The 13,692-nt window shown below is 42.7% G+C and overlaps 1 protein-coding gene across 5 annotated transcripts in view; it reads left to right on the forward strand.

The window, feature by feature from the left end:
- The first annotated feature begins 909 nt into the window (after positions 1-909).
- sdccag8 (SHH signaling and ciliogenesis regulator sdccag8) overlaps positions 910-13,692 on the forward strand; it is a 72,647-nt gene continuing 59,864 nt past the window's right edge. For 2 of the 5 annotated variants that reach the window (XM_039784367.1, XM_039784366.1), the window contains exons 1-13: positions 912-1,219; positions 1,791-1,952; positions 2,115-2,200; positions 2,399-2,512; positions 2,615-2,740; positions 3,109-3,183; positions 3,666-3,730; positions 3,884-4,084; positions 4,397-4,535; positions 4,701-4,853; positions 4,965-5,099; positions 5,992-6,108; positions 6,656-6,798. In XM_039784367.1, coding sequence (XP_039640301.1) covers positions 1,153-1,219; positions 1,791-1,952; positions 2,115-2,200; positions 2,399-2,512; positions 2,615-2,740; positions 3,109-3,183; positions 3,666-3,730; positions 3,884-4,084; positions 4,397-4,535; positions 4,701-4,853; positions 4,965-5,099; positions 5,992-6,108; positions 6,656-6,798 — 1,583 coding nt within the window. In that variant the 5' untranslated portion in view covers positions 912-1,152. Of the gene's footprint in view, positions 1,220-1,790; positions 1,953-2,114; positions 2,201-2,398; positions 2,513-2,614; positions 2,741-3,108; positions 3,184-3,665; positions 3,731-3,883; positions 4,085-4,396; positions 4,536-4,700; positions 4,854-4,964; positions 5,100-5,991; positions 6,109-6,655; positions 6,799-7,668; positions 7,847-7,880; positions 7,978-13,692 lie in introns of those variants that run through there. The other 3 variants (XR_005637161.1, XM_039784370.1, XM_039784365.1) reach the window with 3 other exon arrangements.

Below are 13,692 nucleotides of genomic sequence, written 5' to 3' on the forward strand. Positions count from 1 at the left end.
ACTTAAATAAATGTAGCCAAATACAGCAAAGTTTGATGCCAACTTTTCATACTTGACATTTCAGCCAATACCTCAAAAGTATTGAGGTTAGATACCCCACCTGAGTCTTTGTAATCAACACAACTTGCACATCTAACAGCCACATGAGCAGAAAGCAGCTAAAGAATGTAAACCCCAATATTCCCTGATATTTTAACTCCACCAACTTTCTGTTTTGAATTAGATTAGAGTGAGAGGGTTAAGTCTGACAAACCAAAAGCGATGAGGTAAAATGGCTAAAAAGTGTGGGCGCTGCAGATCTGGGTGTGATTTATCTGTGGGTTCTGCATAGCATACCACCCTTCCACATACACTGAATCATTTGATTAAATGTTTATATCAGAAATATGGTTTTTAAAGAAGTTAAACAATGACTTGTTTCATGCTTGTCTTGCAGTAACAAACAAACATGGAGATTTTAAGTCAGAAACTAAAGCTAAACACAATGCACAATGACAATGATTGAACTAATGTAGCCTATATATACTCTTGGGTAGTTTAATATATTTGATGTACAAAATGAACTTACAAAACATGATTTGTAATATGTTTTATAAGTTTGTCATATGTTTTGTAGCCTGTAAAATCTCTAACTAAAGGTGTCAGATGTAATGAAGGGTAATGAAGTAGAAAGTACAACATTTCCCTCTGAATTGTAGTGAAGTAGAAGTATAAAGTAGCAGAAAAACATTTCAGCATCACTCACTTACTTGTAATAGTGGTGTTGTCAAATGTAGTGTATGAAGTTGCAATACACCGTATCGACCACAGGGTCGCAGACGTGAAACGACCTCTAAACAATGACTACAACTCCCGGCATCTGTCTGAGTTTACGGAAGTAGGATTCGTTGGCTGATGGTTGCCTCGTTTGGTATTCACGGTACACGCATCGGGGCGGTCCTATAGGTTACGATTGTAGGAGACACTCACCTCGGGGCACGCCGGTGTTTCAAAACAAACGCAACATCGTTGAGAATCGATTACCGTTACTACGTGCGAGATATGATTGTTGCTGTACTGTAGCTAGTTGTTGTACATAGCCTAGCCATGAGCCTAGCATATTTAGTTAGTAGCTAATACTGCATAGCGTGATTTAACTTCAGTTATTCATCAATGAAACCGTTGGACTCAGATGAGGAGGAAGCGGAACAGCTGGGTGCTTACCAAAAGGAGCTGAGACGTAAGTTAAATGCCAAAAAATAACCCAAATGTGTTAACAGGTAGCTAACGTTAAAGATAGAGGCGTTAAGCTAAATGGTTAGTTAATATAGCATACAGTAACTGTGTTACAGCTGGGGGTCCCTGGATTATAGTCGTAAAGTTATGTCATTGAAACTACGGTTCCAGAGGAGAGGGCGATTAAAGTCGTATCACTGCCACCTGTTGCTGATTCCTGATCATATGATAGAAAATCAGTTCGCTTGTCTAAATCACATTACATTTCCAAGAAAACAAACATTAATGTGTCATGCTCCAATTTCAGATTGTTAATATTACTTAATTGCCAGGACACAAAAGTATAGCAACATAAGTTGACAGTAAAGGTAAATGCTACATATTTTATATTTGGCCAAAACTGGAGAGCTGTCATTGAATATGTTAGACGTTTTTCACATCAGACATTTAGATTTAATAGATAGTTAATTGTGTATGGAAAGTGCAAGTGTTATAGTTCACACAGACACAAACTAAACTCATGGGGCACAGAAAAAATATACAGTATGAGACCTATGTGTGTATATTGGTTTCAGAGCGGGCCAACCAGAGCATACAGCAACTGAGCAGTGCTCTGGAACAGCAGAGCTCTGATGAAGAAGAGGTGGAAGAGCCCAGAGGCAGTGGTGGCAGCCTCTTCACCGCCCTGGTCGAAGAGGACAACGCTGCATGGAGTCAAAAGACACAGAGTGAAGCAGGTGACTCAGTGATTAGTTGTGGGACAACTGTCTGACAAATACATTTTTGTGCACAACCTGGAGATTTCCCTGTTCATAATCTTGTTGACAGACAATGCACAACATTATAATAAAATGGTGTGTCTGTCTGTCTGTCTGTCTGTCTGTCTTTTGGCATTGTAGTTAATCAGCTGAAGAGCCTTCTACTGAAACAGTGCAGAGAAATTCCTTCTCCTCTCTCTCCTTCAAAGAAAAAGTCTCCAGCCAAGGTAGAGTATGCAGCTTTGTGTGGCTAGACGTTTAAATGCATTAGACCTAAGGAATACCACTTACAGAATTATCTGTCAGGATTGGATACATTCTCCATCGTTAAATGTAGTAAATCATTCAGGCTTTCCCATCATATTAGGCATCATATGCCTGCCATTCTGCTGTGTTGTGCCTAATTATTTTCTTTCCTCTGTTAGAGAGTACAGCAGGAGGAAAGGTCCAACTTGCCTACCTATCAAGATTTGGTCCCAATGATTCACAACCAGTCAGAGTACATTCAACACCTGGAAGCTGAGGTCAAATTGTGCAAGGTATGTGCACAAATGTGTGTGTGTGTTTATATTTGCAGTCCTTTTTACTATTGTGCTGATTTGGATATGTTTCGATTCATTTCTCTGGGTGCGTGACTTCAGGAGGAGCTGCAGGGGATGAAACAGCGGATCAGAGTGGTGGTGGTGGAGAATGAGAAGCTGCATTCAGACCTCAAATCCAAAGCTGTAGATGAATCTCTGAAAGACTACACGTTTCGAAACTCCACGGTACTGTATGTGTGCGCGTGTGAAAATCATGTGATTTTTGTGTTTGTGTTATTATGTGAAATGTATTTACATTCTTAGCATATTTACAAGGGCACATCATAGGTCAAATAACGGATGAGATTGTTGTTTAAGTTACATACACTAGGATTGCCTCTGTCCTTTACATTACCCTGCAGAAATTCAGTATTGTTGTAGATATTAGAGCTATCTTCAGGAAAAGTGTTAAATTACATCATACATTGCCAAAACGATTAGAGGACATTTGAACTACGCTATACAGACTTAAGCTCAGGATGACACTGACATTTTTCAAATTAATGATCACCTTGGGAAGAGTGGTTCATCATCTGTCCTGATGTGTTCTTCAGGTGAATGAGAGTATGGCAGCCAACAGCCACAGCATGCTGCAGAGAGAAGAACACACCACATGGAAAAATGAGCTGGTAGGGATGATGGATCTGCTTTCTACTCTCCTCCAGTTACTGTTTAGTCCTTCTTCTCCATCTCCAACCCACCTGGTCCTCAGCATGCGACTTTGAGTTCGTGAAAAGCTCTATATAAATTCAATTTATTTTTAATATTATTATGTCATGACATTTCTGCAGTATCACAGTAGTTTGTGTAGAAAAGAAATGTTGGGCTAATTTCTCTGGGGATGTGAAAATATCCAATAAACTTACAATTGTGTTATTTGTTTAAAGATTATATATGTTTCCAAATTGTATTTCTAACTTGTTTTGTGCATTCATTTGTAATTGGCCCCCACTGCATATATATTTCAAGTGCTCAAACAAACCGTTCAGTTGTTATGGAAAAATGTGTCAAAATCATAATCCCATCCCATGTTTAATTGCATCCATTGATTCAGTGGATGGAAGTATCCAAGGTACAGTAGTCAGTTCTGAGAAGTGTTGTCTTTCTTTAGGAACAATTGAAAGTGATCTACCAGGCCCAGATTCAAAGCTTGGAGGCTCAGGTCATTTCCCTCAGGTCAGTATACTCTGTGAAGCCAGTGTAGCCAGTAAATATGACTTTTCCTTGTCTTTTTTATTGTTTAAGCCTTAGAAGAGCAATACCGATCTCCTTTCCTGCCCCTTTTCTCACTCTATGTGCCCATATCTCATCTTTTGCTTCCATCTTCAGGAAAGATCTGTCGGTCAGTCAGAAGGAGTGTGAGGAGGTGAAGGTTCGTCTGAGACACCGGGAGAAACAGGCTGCAGATGCACTGAGTGCTGATGGAGCTCCCCGTGTGGCAGGATTGTGTCTGAAGTGTGCACAGCACGAGGCTGTGTTGGCGGGGACTCACACAAATCTTCATGTCCAGGCTATTGACAGGCTCACAAAGTCAGTGTACAATACATTCTGCTACTGTAATCAGTCACAAGTTAGCCACAGTTTATCAGCTGTTCATACTGACATAGATTAAGTATATGATTAATTCACCTTATTGTACCTGGTAGAGTTTTTGTTGATATGTCTTAATTATGTGTCTGTAAGAGATTTTCTGATTGCTCATGTTTTTAAGATGAACTGTTTTTGTTAGTAGTGGCAAAAAAGGAAACAACCTATTCAAAGAGAAAAACGTATAAATATATATCCCCCATGTGTTTGAGTTACGCTGGCTGTGTATTTTATTGTCTATCGTTTTTTTTTTAGGGAGCGTGATGAGTTACTAGTGGCTCTGCGTGCTGTGCGGGCTAGTCAGCAGGAGGCACAACAGAGGGAGTGGTCATCTTGTCTCCAAGTCAAACAGGCTGTAGAGATGGTGGAAGAAGCGAATCTGGACAAAGCTAGGGTCAGAGAAACAAACGCATTTACCTTTTTAGTTAAAACTGTATTTTTGATTGGTAAAGCTCTTTCACTTAGCCAAAAGATTCCTCCTAAGTTTGTCCTCCAAAATTGTGTTTCCTCTTCTTACTGTGGCTGGTTACCTCTGGCAAACTTGTTTGTATGCATGCAGATAGAGGTACAGTGTGAGCAGCTGTCCAGGGAGCTGGCTCGACAGAGGGAACAACTAGAACGAGAAGCACAGGGCTTGCAGGAGAGACTGTCTGAGGCCAGAGAGGAGGGCCGGGCTGAGGCCCGCAAACAGAGGGAGGAGCTGGCACATACAGTAAATCATACTTTTTCACTTTCACTCTTATTTAAGATGTTAAAGTTGCTGTAAAGACATTTGTATTGTTCACTAGAAAATGCCAATGGAAAATGTGTGTGTTTGTTTCAGGTGTCCAGCCTCTCCCAACATGTTGCTGAGTTGGAAGGACAGCTAGACAGAACTCACAGAGACAAGAGCTCACTGACCAATCAGCTGGAAGATGCTCTTCGCAAACTTGCCAGTCAGGAACAAGACAATACCAAGGTAAAGTATGAATGCAACATACTGTATATGTATTGTTACTTATTATTGCACTTTTGCTGCTGGACCAGCACTTAAAAAAGATGTCTCTAGCTTTGAAGGAACAGAGGTAAAGAACACTCCTGATACTCAGATGCAGTCTGTACTGTCTACTTGTAATGCTTTTGTAAATCCACTGGGTGGCAGTAAAGGTTTATTAATTTCAGTATTTAGTTTCGGTTGCTGTAAAGGTAAATTTAACACAAGTGCATAAATAAATAAGTTTAAGGTAAATAACGAAGCTACATTTGAAGATGCTTAGTTTATGTTTTTTTATCATGTTATATTGCAAAAATACTGGGTATATATGCATGCAAATGCCTAGTGGGCTGCAATGTGAAACTGGAAGACTTGGGTTCAAGCGTTACCAGCATATTTGTCAGCAAATATTCACCCTGCTGAAGTGTCTTGAAGACACCGAATCCATACCAATACTAGCCTCTGTTGTATAGATGACTCTGAGCTCTGGCTGTGCTGGGTTAGGGCAAATGAGAAATCTAATTTTCAGTGTCACATTTTTATCATAAGTGTTTTTGATTGCTAATGTTGTATCATTAGTAATAAATGATTATGATATTATGATGGGATTGTAAGTAAAACTCATAGCCAACAGAATAGTAATTATAATATACTATAATAGCTATGTATATGTATAGATCAGTGAGCTTTAGCCTGGAAAAAAGACTTCTTGCAAGACAGGGTCTTATGATTTAAATGAAGGACCTAGATAAGGATAGGGTAAGATGATAAAATAAAAACACTGGCCAAAAAATTGGCAAATGATGAACTAACGGACAGGAAGTCATATTGTTAATCAAAGGACTAGCTGTATTTAATCAGTACGTGTCCTCTCTAGGTGGGTTTGGATCTGCGATATCAGCTCAGTCAGGCCCAACTGAAGAAAGAGGAGGCAGAGAGAGAGCTCCGAGAGCTCAACACCAAGACCAGCAGACAGATGGAAAAAGCTGCACAGGTATGTCTGAATTCAACCCATTGAATAGTTCAGATTAATTATTTATTAGATCAATTAGATTACTTCAGTAGTTTTTAAGTCCGCCAATGACCACTTAGTTTAGTCGATAATTTAGTAAGCAGTCACCATTTTTTGAGGAAGGTGTAGTAAGGTGTAAGAAGGAAAATCAAGAACCACTTAAATATTTATTTCCATACTTCCAAATGTATTGCTTATCATTTGTACAACATCAGTCATCCAAACTGTCTACTGGAAATAAATATATGCAGTGCAAGAGAAGTCCTGGTTACACTTAATTACACAGAGCTTGTTAAATAGAATGCCTCATAGAAAATATGAATTGACCTGATATTTCAAAATACAATTTTACTGTTTCGAATCAAACTATTTTCAATATTAGATGATCTAATCATTTCCTTCCACTCAACCTTTAGGTTGAGGTTGTAATCAGCCTTATATGTTTTGTTTGTCTGAGGACATAAGGTGGGTTGTTGTGAAAGATTTCCTCACCTCCTCTTCCCTCTCTCCTTCCATCTCTGCGGGACAGGAAGTGGAAAGGCTGAACTCAGAGCTGGTTGGCTGTCGGCAGCATCTGGAGGCGGTCCAAAAGGACGGGAGCCAATGGCAGGCCGAAGCCCTGAGCCTAGCAGAACAGCTGGCAAATGCCCAGCGCCAACTGCACCTCACCAGGTAGTACCTAATCCTATTATACATGCACACACACACACACACACACACACACACACACACACACACACACAGCACTCCCCTCTGCCCAGCTCCTGCCCAGCTCAGCCCAGTCCAGTTCAGACCAGCACACCAACTGTACCGCACCAGGTAACAGCTAATCCTATTATACAAACCACACACACATAAACACACATGCATGCCACTGTGCCATGGTCCCGGTACCAACTGGACCTCACCAGGTCACCTTTAATCCTGTTAAGCATGCCACAACATAATGCAACACACACACACACACACACACAACACACACACACACTGCCCACTCTGTGCCACCAGGCCAGTGCCTAACCCAGCAACAGCTCCAGCAGAGCCAAAATGGCGCCTGAGCTTTACTTCTGTCCCTGGCACACAGGCACACACACACACACACACGCACACACACACACACAGAAAAGTGCGGCTGATGGTCACTGGACAGCCTGGCCTCAGTGCCACCTGCCAGTGCCCTGCACCCGTTCTCACAACGGGCGCTACCGGCTCCCCTCCCTCTTACCTCCATCTTCTCTCTTTCCATCTATTTCTGCATCTTTTTATCCCATTTTTTCCCCTGGTGCCCTATAACGCTTCCTCTGTTATTCTTTTATTCATTCATCCCACCCATCTATACAGTCATCAATATTTCTTTTCTACCTGCAGCTTTTTTGTCTGCATGTCCTAAGCTGTCATTCCCTACTACCCTTTTTATACTTTAAATAATTTGTTTTGTTTTTTACTCTCTCATCTTCTCTTCTTTTCCCATTATTCTTTCATCCTCTCCTGTCTTCCTGCATTCCTCACTTCTCCTTTCCTTTCCTCTCTCCCTACTGTCAGCTGCTGGCTGCTGTTCCCTTCCACACCATCCACAGACACGGCCATGCCAGCCCATGCCAGTCGCCCAGGGCACTCTCTCACCCCTGCTGCCTACAGCCGAGGTGTCTGAGATGGGCACAGATGTGGTGATGGTGCCCTGTGGTGCTGGAGGCTGCGGGATATAAGATTGTGTAATCTATAATTGTGTGTGTGTGTGTGTGTGTCCACTGCAGCTCCCGGCTTGATCTGTGTTTAAGTGTGTTTGTCTGTCAGCTGGCCAGCGCTGACACACTGGCCGCATGGGGGGCAGTTGTGTGTTTAAGGGATGAGGTAAGAAGCGTGTGTCTGTGTGTATTTTGCAGCCAGCTGTGGAGAATGACATGCATATTGATGTGGCAACAAGATAACTTTGACCTGTACTAGAGTAGCCACTGGACTAAACCATTTTACTGCCATGTGTGCGGGTGATTGTGCATGAGAGAGTTTATAGTTTTATCTATCCGCAGATGCATACTAGAGGTTTGACAGCTGTTGACTTGGCTGAGCATGTAGCCATTCAAATTCAATTTGGGTCATTAGCAGTAAAAGCCACTTCTGATACTGATTTAATATGGATATTTCTTTTCTTCCAGTAGTGCATGAGAAGCATGTCCACATTCAGTATCACACAGTTACATTTAAAGTCATGTTTATAGCAAAGCTTTTAAAAAGCAGTGTTGGATCACAGTCATTAAAACTATAAATCCCCACAGTAATAAAAAAAGAAATGTGCTGATAAAATAGAATGTTAAATAACATGTACTGTACAGGAACAGCTTATAAAGACCTGCATGTCTGTGAGAGACTAAAATATTGTCACATGATTGAAGATCACACAAATCTGCAAGTCTACCTTTTTAAGGAGCTAATTCTGCCCATGCTTCAAGCTGAATTAGCTCCTTAATGGTCCAGTGTGTTTAGTTAAAATCTGTGTTGCCCGTTCACAAACTTGTCCTTTTTCATGAATATTTACCACCACCATCAATTCCAAGTATTCCTATTGGCTTGAAATTTTACATTAGCATTCGCATGAACTGGGGTAGATGATCCATATTCATGCGCCATCTTGAAATACGTTAGCCGGTAAGGGACATACGGGATGTACTGCTCCGCCTTTCGCGTTTTCGCTGTCACATGATAAACTCACAGGTGCTGCTAATGCTGCTAATGGGTATCGTCGCTTCCCGGCCCCGGCAAGTTTGAAGAAGGAAACATGGAGGACCACACGTATTCAAAATCCAAATTTCAGGAACAGGAGTCTTCTTCTTTGCCCAGAAAAGAAAAAGGATATTGAAAAGAGCAAGAGACCGGCTTTTTGAAGCATGAAGGCTACCGTAGCTGTAATACGTACTTTGAACTGTGTGGTGCGAGAGAGTTGTGTGGTGCAATATATAATCTCAATGCTAGATGGGAGAAATTCCTACACATTGGACCTTTTAAGAAAGATGAGTTTTGTATTACTAAATAAAAGTTGTATTTAGTAATACAAACTCATCATACCAATTTTTAATGCACTGCCCAAGTGTCTAAACTGTTCTTTAAATGTTGTGAACAAGAATGTCAGTGCTGATTAACCAAAATGGTGTGGTCTCATACTCTGTTATGAGTTGAACTACAAACAACATAAATTAAATCTACACCTAGAGCACCAGCTAGACATATGCTGCAATACACAAATTACACTATTGGGCCAAAATCATCATCATCATATTTGACAAACTGGCACATCATAAATGTTACTTCTATGCTCTATTGTAGTATTTTTGTAATCCTGAACATTCACACGTGCTGTTGTAGAGAGGGGTGTGATATGATAATAATTTAAATAAGGGGATAACTGCGTACACTTTATTCTAAGGCATTCATAAATGTGTGAGCATTTACAAGAGCACAAACAGATTGAGGGAGAAGTTCCAACCCAGCTTACCATCTCAGCTCCACACACCTGGCCAAGCGATGCGTGAAGTAGGCTTGGTGTAGGGTAGCCAGTGGTGGTTTCACAAAGTTACAGAAATTCTCAATTCAGCTTCCCAATTCAGACGAAAGTTGTGGGCAGAGGGGAATTTAGATGATGTTAGACCATCTGACAAGCACCTTGGTTGAAGCGTACTGATGCCTTCAGATACATAAAATGCATACAAATGACTTTTTTTAGCCTTAGAGTTGCTACAGGTCATGACTGTATCACTTTTGATGTTATGCTCATCATTTCGCTTGGCATTGTGAATACGGAGATAGAAACTGTGGAGCAAAAAGTGTACTGAGGACACACTGAGGATTTTAGTTTCTATTCTCATCACTCACAGTTAAGCTGTTCAGCAGGCTTGTTTTCCCAAACTTTGTGTTTTCTTAGCAGCTCATAAAGTCTTTCCATCCATCCAATGATCCATCCATGTGTGTGGATATAACATCAGAGTTTTTAAAGATGGTGTTGTAAAGTATCGTTGAGATACGTGCAGATGAAGGACGGCATCTAACAAAACAGGAAAACTGGACATTTTTGGAGCAGCATAGAACGCAAGCATCAAACACTGATCCACACACATCCACATGTCCCGTACACACCTCCTGAGATTTGGTCAAAGCCTTTGTCCGTCCTCAGAAAGTGTTTTTTTTTTTCTTTTTAGTTTTTTCCTCTTTTTTTTTTTTTTCCCCCTCACTTGTCATGTGCTCTATTGCTTTTTTCTCCTGCTGTTCCAAACTAAACAAATAAACCTCAAGCGGTTGTCTCCATCCCCTCCCTCTACCTCTGTCTCTCTCATTTTGTCTGTGGGCCTTCTGGGGTTATGCAGAACTACATGTAGTTCATTCGTAGTCATGCCTCTCTTTGCTCTCTCTTGTTGTTCACGGCAGAGCCACGCACAAGTCTTTGTAGCTGTAGTGGGCTGATTTGTGTGAGAGTAAGTGTGTGAGATTCACAGTAGCGTGGCTGGAAGGCATTTGTATGACCAGCCTTGGAAGGCAGCTCTTTGATTCGGTCCCTGCAACTTGCACGCTCTGCTCTTTCATTCTGTCCTCGTCTTGTGGCCCAAATGATCACAGCCTGTCTTCAAACAGGGGACATGAAGCACAGACAGCCTCTGTTTGATTTCTGATAGCCCTACCTTCCTTTTGTGATAAACACACACATGCACACTGTGCAAATGTGCACACTGATACGCACATCAGTCGAAACCACATGCCTGTACACACAGACTCTCATACACACAGATGCGTGCACGCATCCGGGGGTCCCATGGCGGCTGGTGCGGTGCACTGCGCTCCAGGATTGGATCATCAGCCAGCTGTGAGTTGGACAGCCCAGGATCTGTCCTAATCCCCGCCACTCTGTTCACATCGCCACACACACACACACACACACACACTCCAGTCCTAGCCCCAGCCCAGCAGAGGGCTTTACTAAGTTTGTTTTGTTTGTTTGCTCCTGTCTTTCTTCACTTTCTTTCTTTTCTTCTTTCCTTGTCTCTATCTGGCCTTATCTCTCCCTGTGTTGTGATCACAGATCCCAAAGGCCACAGTGAAAACTTCCCAGCATAACTTCTGTTTCAACACATGCCAGATAAACATGAATGAATTGAAGTGTGTGCGTTTGCATGCATTAGTGTATCCGTGGTTAGTTGAGACCTGTGTGCCTGCTTTGTGGTTTAGACGAGTCGAACGTCTGCGAGGCCCCAAATCTTCCCCCAGTTTTGTTATCCCCATGAAATCAAGCATCCATGTTCATGAGGGTGCTTGCTTAGAGCTGTAGATGGACGTGGAGCGGAAATTACTTCAGTGAATAAGTTTACTTGCTGTTACTTTTCCCAGAACTTGTGACTATGGATTCCTGGGCCAGGAAATGTTTGAACATGACTGTTCATATAATTTCATCTGCGGCTGTATGTAATGAATACTTAGTTGAAGAAAGGAGCAGAGTTTTCTGCTAAAAATCTCCTGGTAGGGATTTGGATAAGGAGGCCGGGAGGCTGCTGGACAGACCCACTATGACGAAACTTGCAGTGATGGTCAACTGTGAATGTTTGTCTCAGGATCCTGTCAGAAAAGTCTTCAACTTCCACATCTGGTAAACATATCCTGCATCTTGACAGAAGGTCATGTGTGGCCGCAGTGGAAGAACACTTTGAGGAACCTACATGGGATGGAGTCGTCTGAAGACTCGGGGACAACTTTGCCCATCTCTCTGGCGGAGGTCACTGAGGTAGTCTTAAAGCAGAGCTTATGTTGGAAAGGAAAAATGAGGAGCTTGGACACCTCTACTCATTCGAAATGAAAGAAGCCAGTTGAAGCAGTAGAGGCATGTGATCAAGTAGCCTCCCTGTGCAAAATGGCAAATCTACAACATGTTTGAGGGATTATATGTCCCACCTGCCCTGGGACCATGCCCACACTGTATTGTCATATGTAGTCTTAAACACTATTTCACCCAGATAAGAGAGAAGGGTTGAGGTGTTAGACAATACAGAGCAAGATGTTAGAAAATGTTATGAGATAGGGGAAAATGTATATTCATCAATCTTGATAAAGCAGTGGGTATAAAAAGACAGGTAAGCAGGTAGATGGAGCTAGAAGGGGAGACGGAAAGCCACATAACTCCTTTCTGTGACCCTGAAATCAGAAGATGGATGCTGAGAGTCGGAGAGATAAAAAGCTCCAGACCCACCGCTGTGACTCTTATACACAAAGTTCCCCACACTCTATTAAACATGTCACGCTGCTGCTTTCTCTCTCTCTACCTAAACCTAGTTTTGTCTTCCCCCCCCTCCCTCAGTTGTAGATCGTGATAGCAAGGTCTGGAAAGGCGGTGAACAGAACTGTGTATGTGTGTGTGTGAGGGCGGAGAAGTGTAAATGAGGAAGGTGAGGCAGCAGATGCCGCGTCCCGCCAGAGGCTCGCTTTGAGCAGCGAGTGAAATCTGGGCGCGACAAAACTGCTGCAAACCAACTCGGCGGGAGGCCCTTGTCCAATCACGGCCCGGAATAAAAGGGCCGGGGTGCCACACGGGCTGCAGTCGCTCAGGAGAGGTGGGGGCCGTAATGAACCTTCAAGCGCTGCCAGCGAGCACACACACTTGAGCACAGCATCTTTCTTTCTACCTGGCATTAACAGTGCCTAACCACTGTCATCACACACACACACATGCACATACACAACCTCTACAGCAACTGTGTGTGTGACTTTTTGTGAGTGCGTGAACACATGCATGAAGTATCCTTGTTTCGTGTGTGTGTCTTGACTCGTTTGTGAACGTGCGATTAGATGAGTCTGCGTGCGCGCCTTTGTGCGAATGTTAAGTGTTGATACCTTTGGGCTACACCTGTGTCTGTGAAGTTTGATGTGTGTGTCTCTGTGTGACAGCAGAGGGGCAGTGCCAGGTATAAGGCTTGCTGTGTGTTTTTGTGTATTTGCGTGTGTGTGTTTGTGCGTGTGTGTGCTTGTCTGGTCGGCAGCCATGTTGTTGGGTAGCAGATGGCACCATGGTTGGCAGGGGAGGGGCTGCTTAGCACAACTAATCAGACAGTTACGGATAGGGCAGCTGGGAGGGCCGTTGGCCAGCCGTGTGTGTGCGTGTGTGTGTGCGTGTGTGTGTGTGTGTGTGTGTGTGTGTGTGTGTGTGTGTGTGTGTGTGTGTGTGTGCACCACAGAGTGCCATGATGTTGACAGTGGTGGGCCCGTTGGCCCGGTGACGAGACCTTGCCGCGTTCTTCTCTCCTCGCTGTCGGAGTGCCCTCTCTGCCATCCTGCCTTCTCACCTCTCTCTCTTGCACTCTCCCTGTCTCTCTCGCTCAATCTGTTGAGACCTACCTAGTCTTTTATCTTTCTTTCAGTTTCTTTGACTCTCCATCTCTTTTTGTCTTTCTGTCATGCTGTCTTACTCTGCTACATCTTTATTTCTCTGCTCTTTAATTGTAAATTAATCTGTGTTAATGGACAGTGATTTAAACAGAATGTGTATTTTTGGCAAACCGGGTACTAACAAATGGAAATGGAAACCATTTTAGCACTGTA

This window comes from Perca fluviatilis, chromosome 19 (genome assembly GCF_010015445.1).
Source record: "Perca fluviatilis chromosome 19, GENO_Pfluv_1.0, whole genome shotgun sequence".
NCBI lineage: Eukaryota > Metazoa > Chordata > Actinopteri > Perciformes > Percidae > Perca > Perca fluviatilis.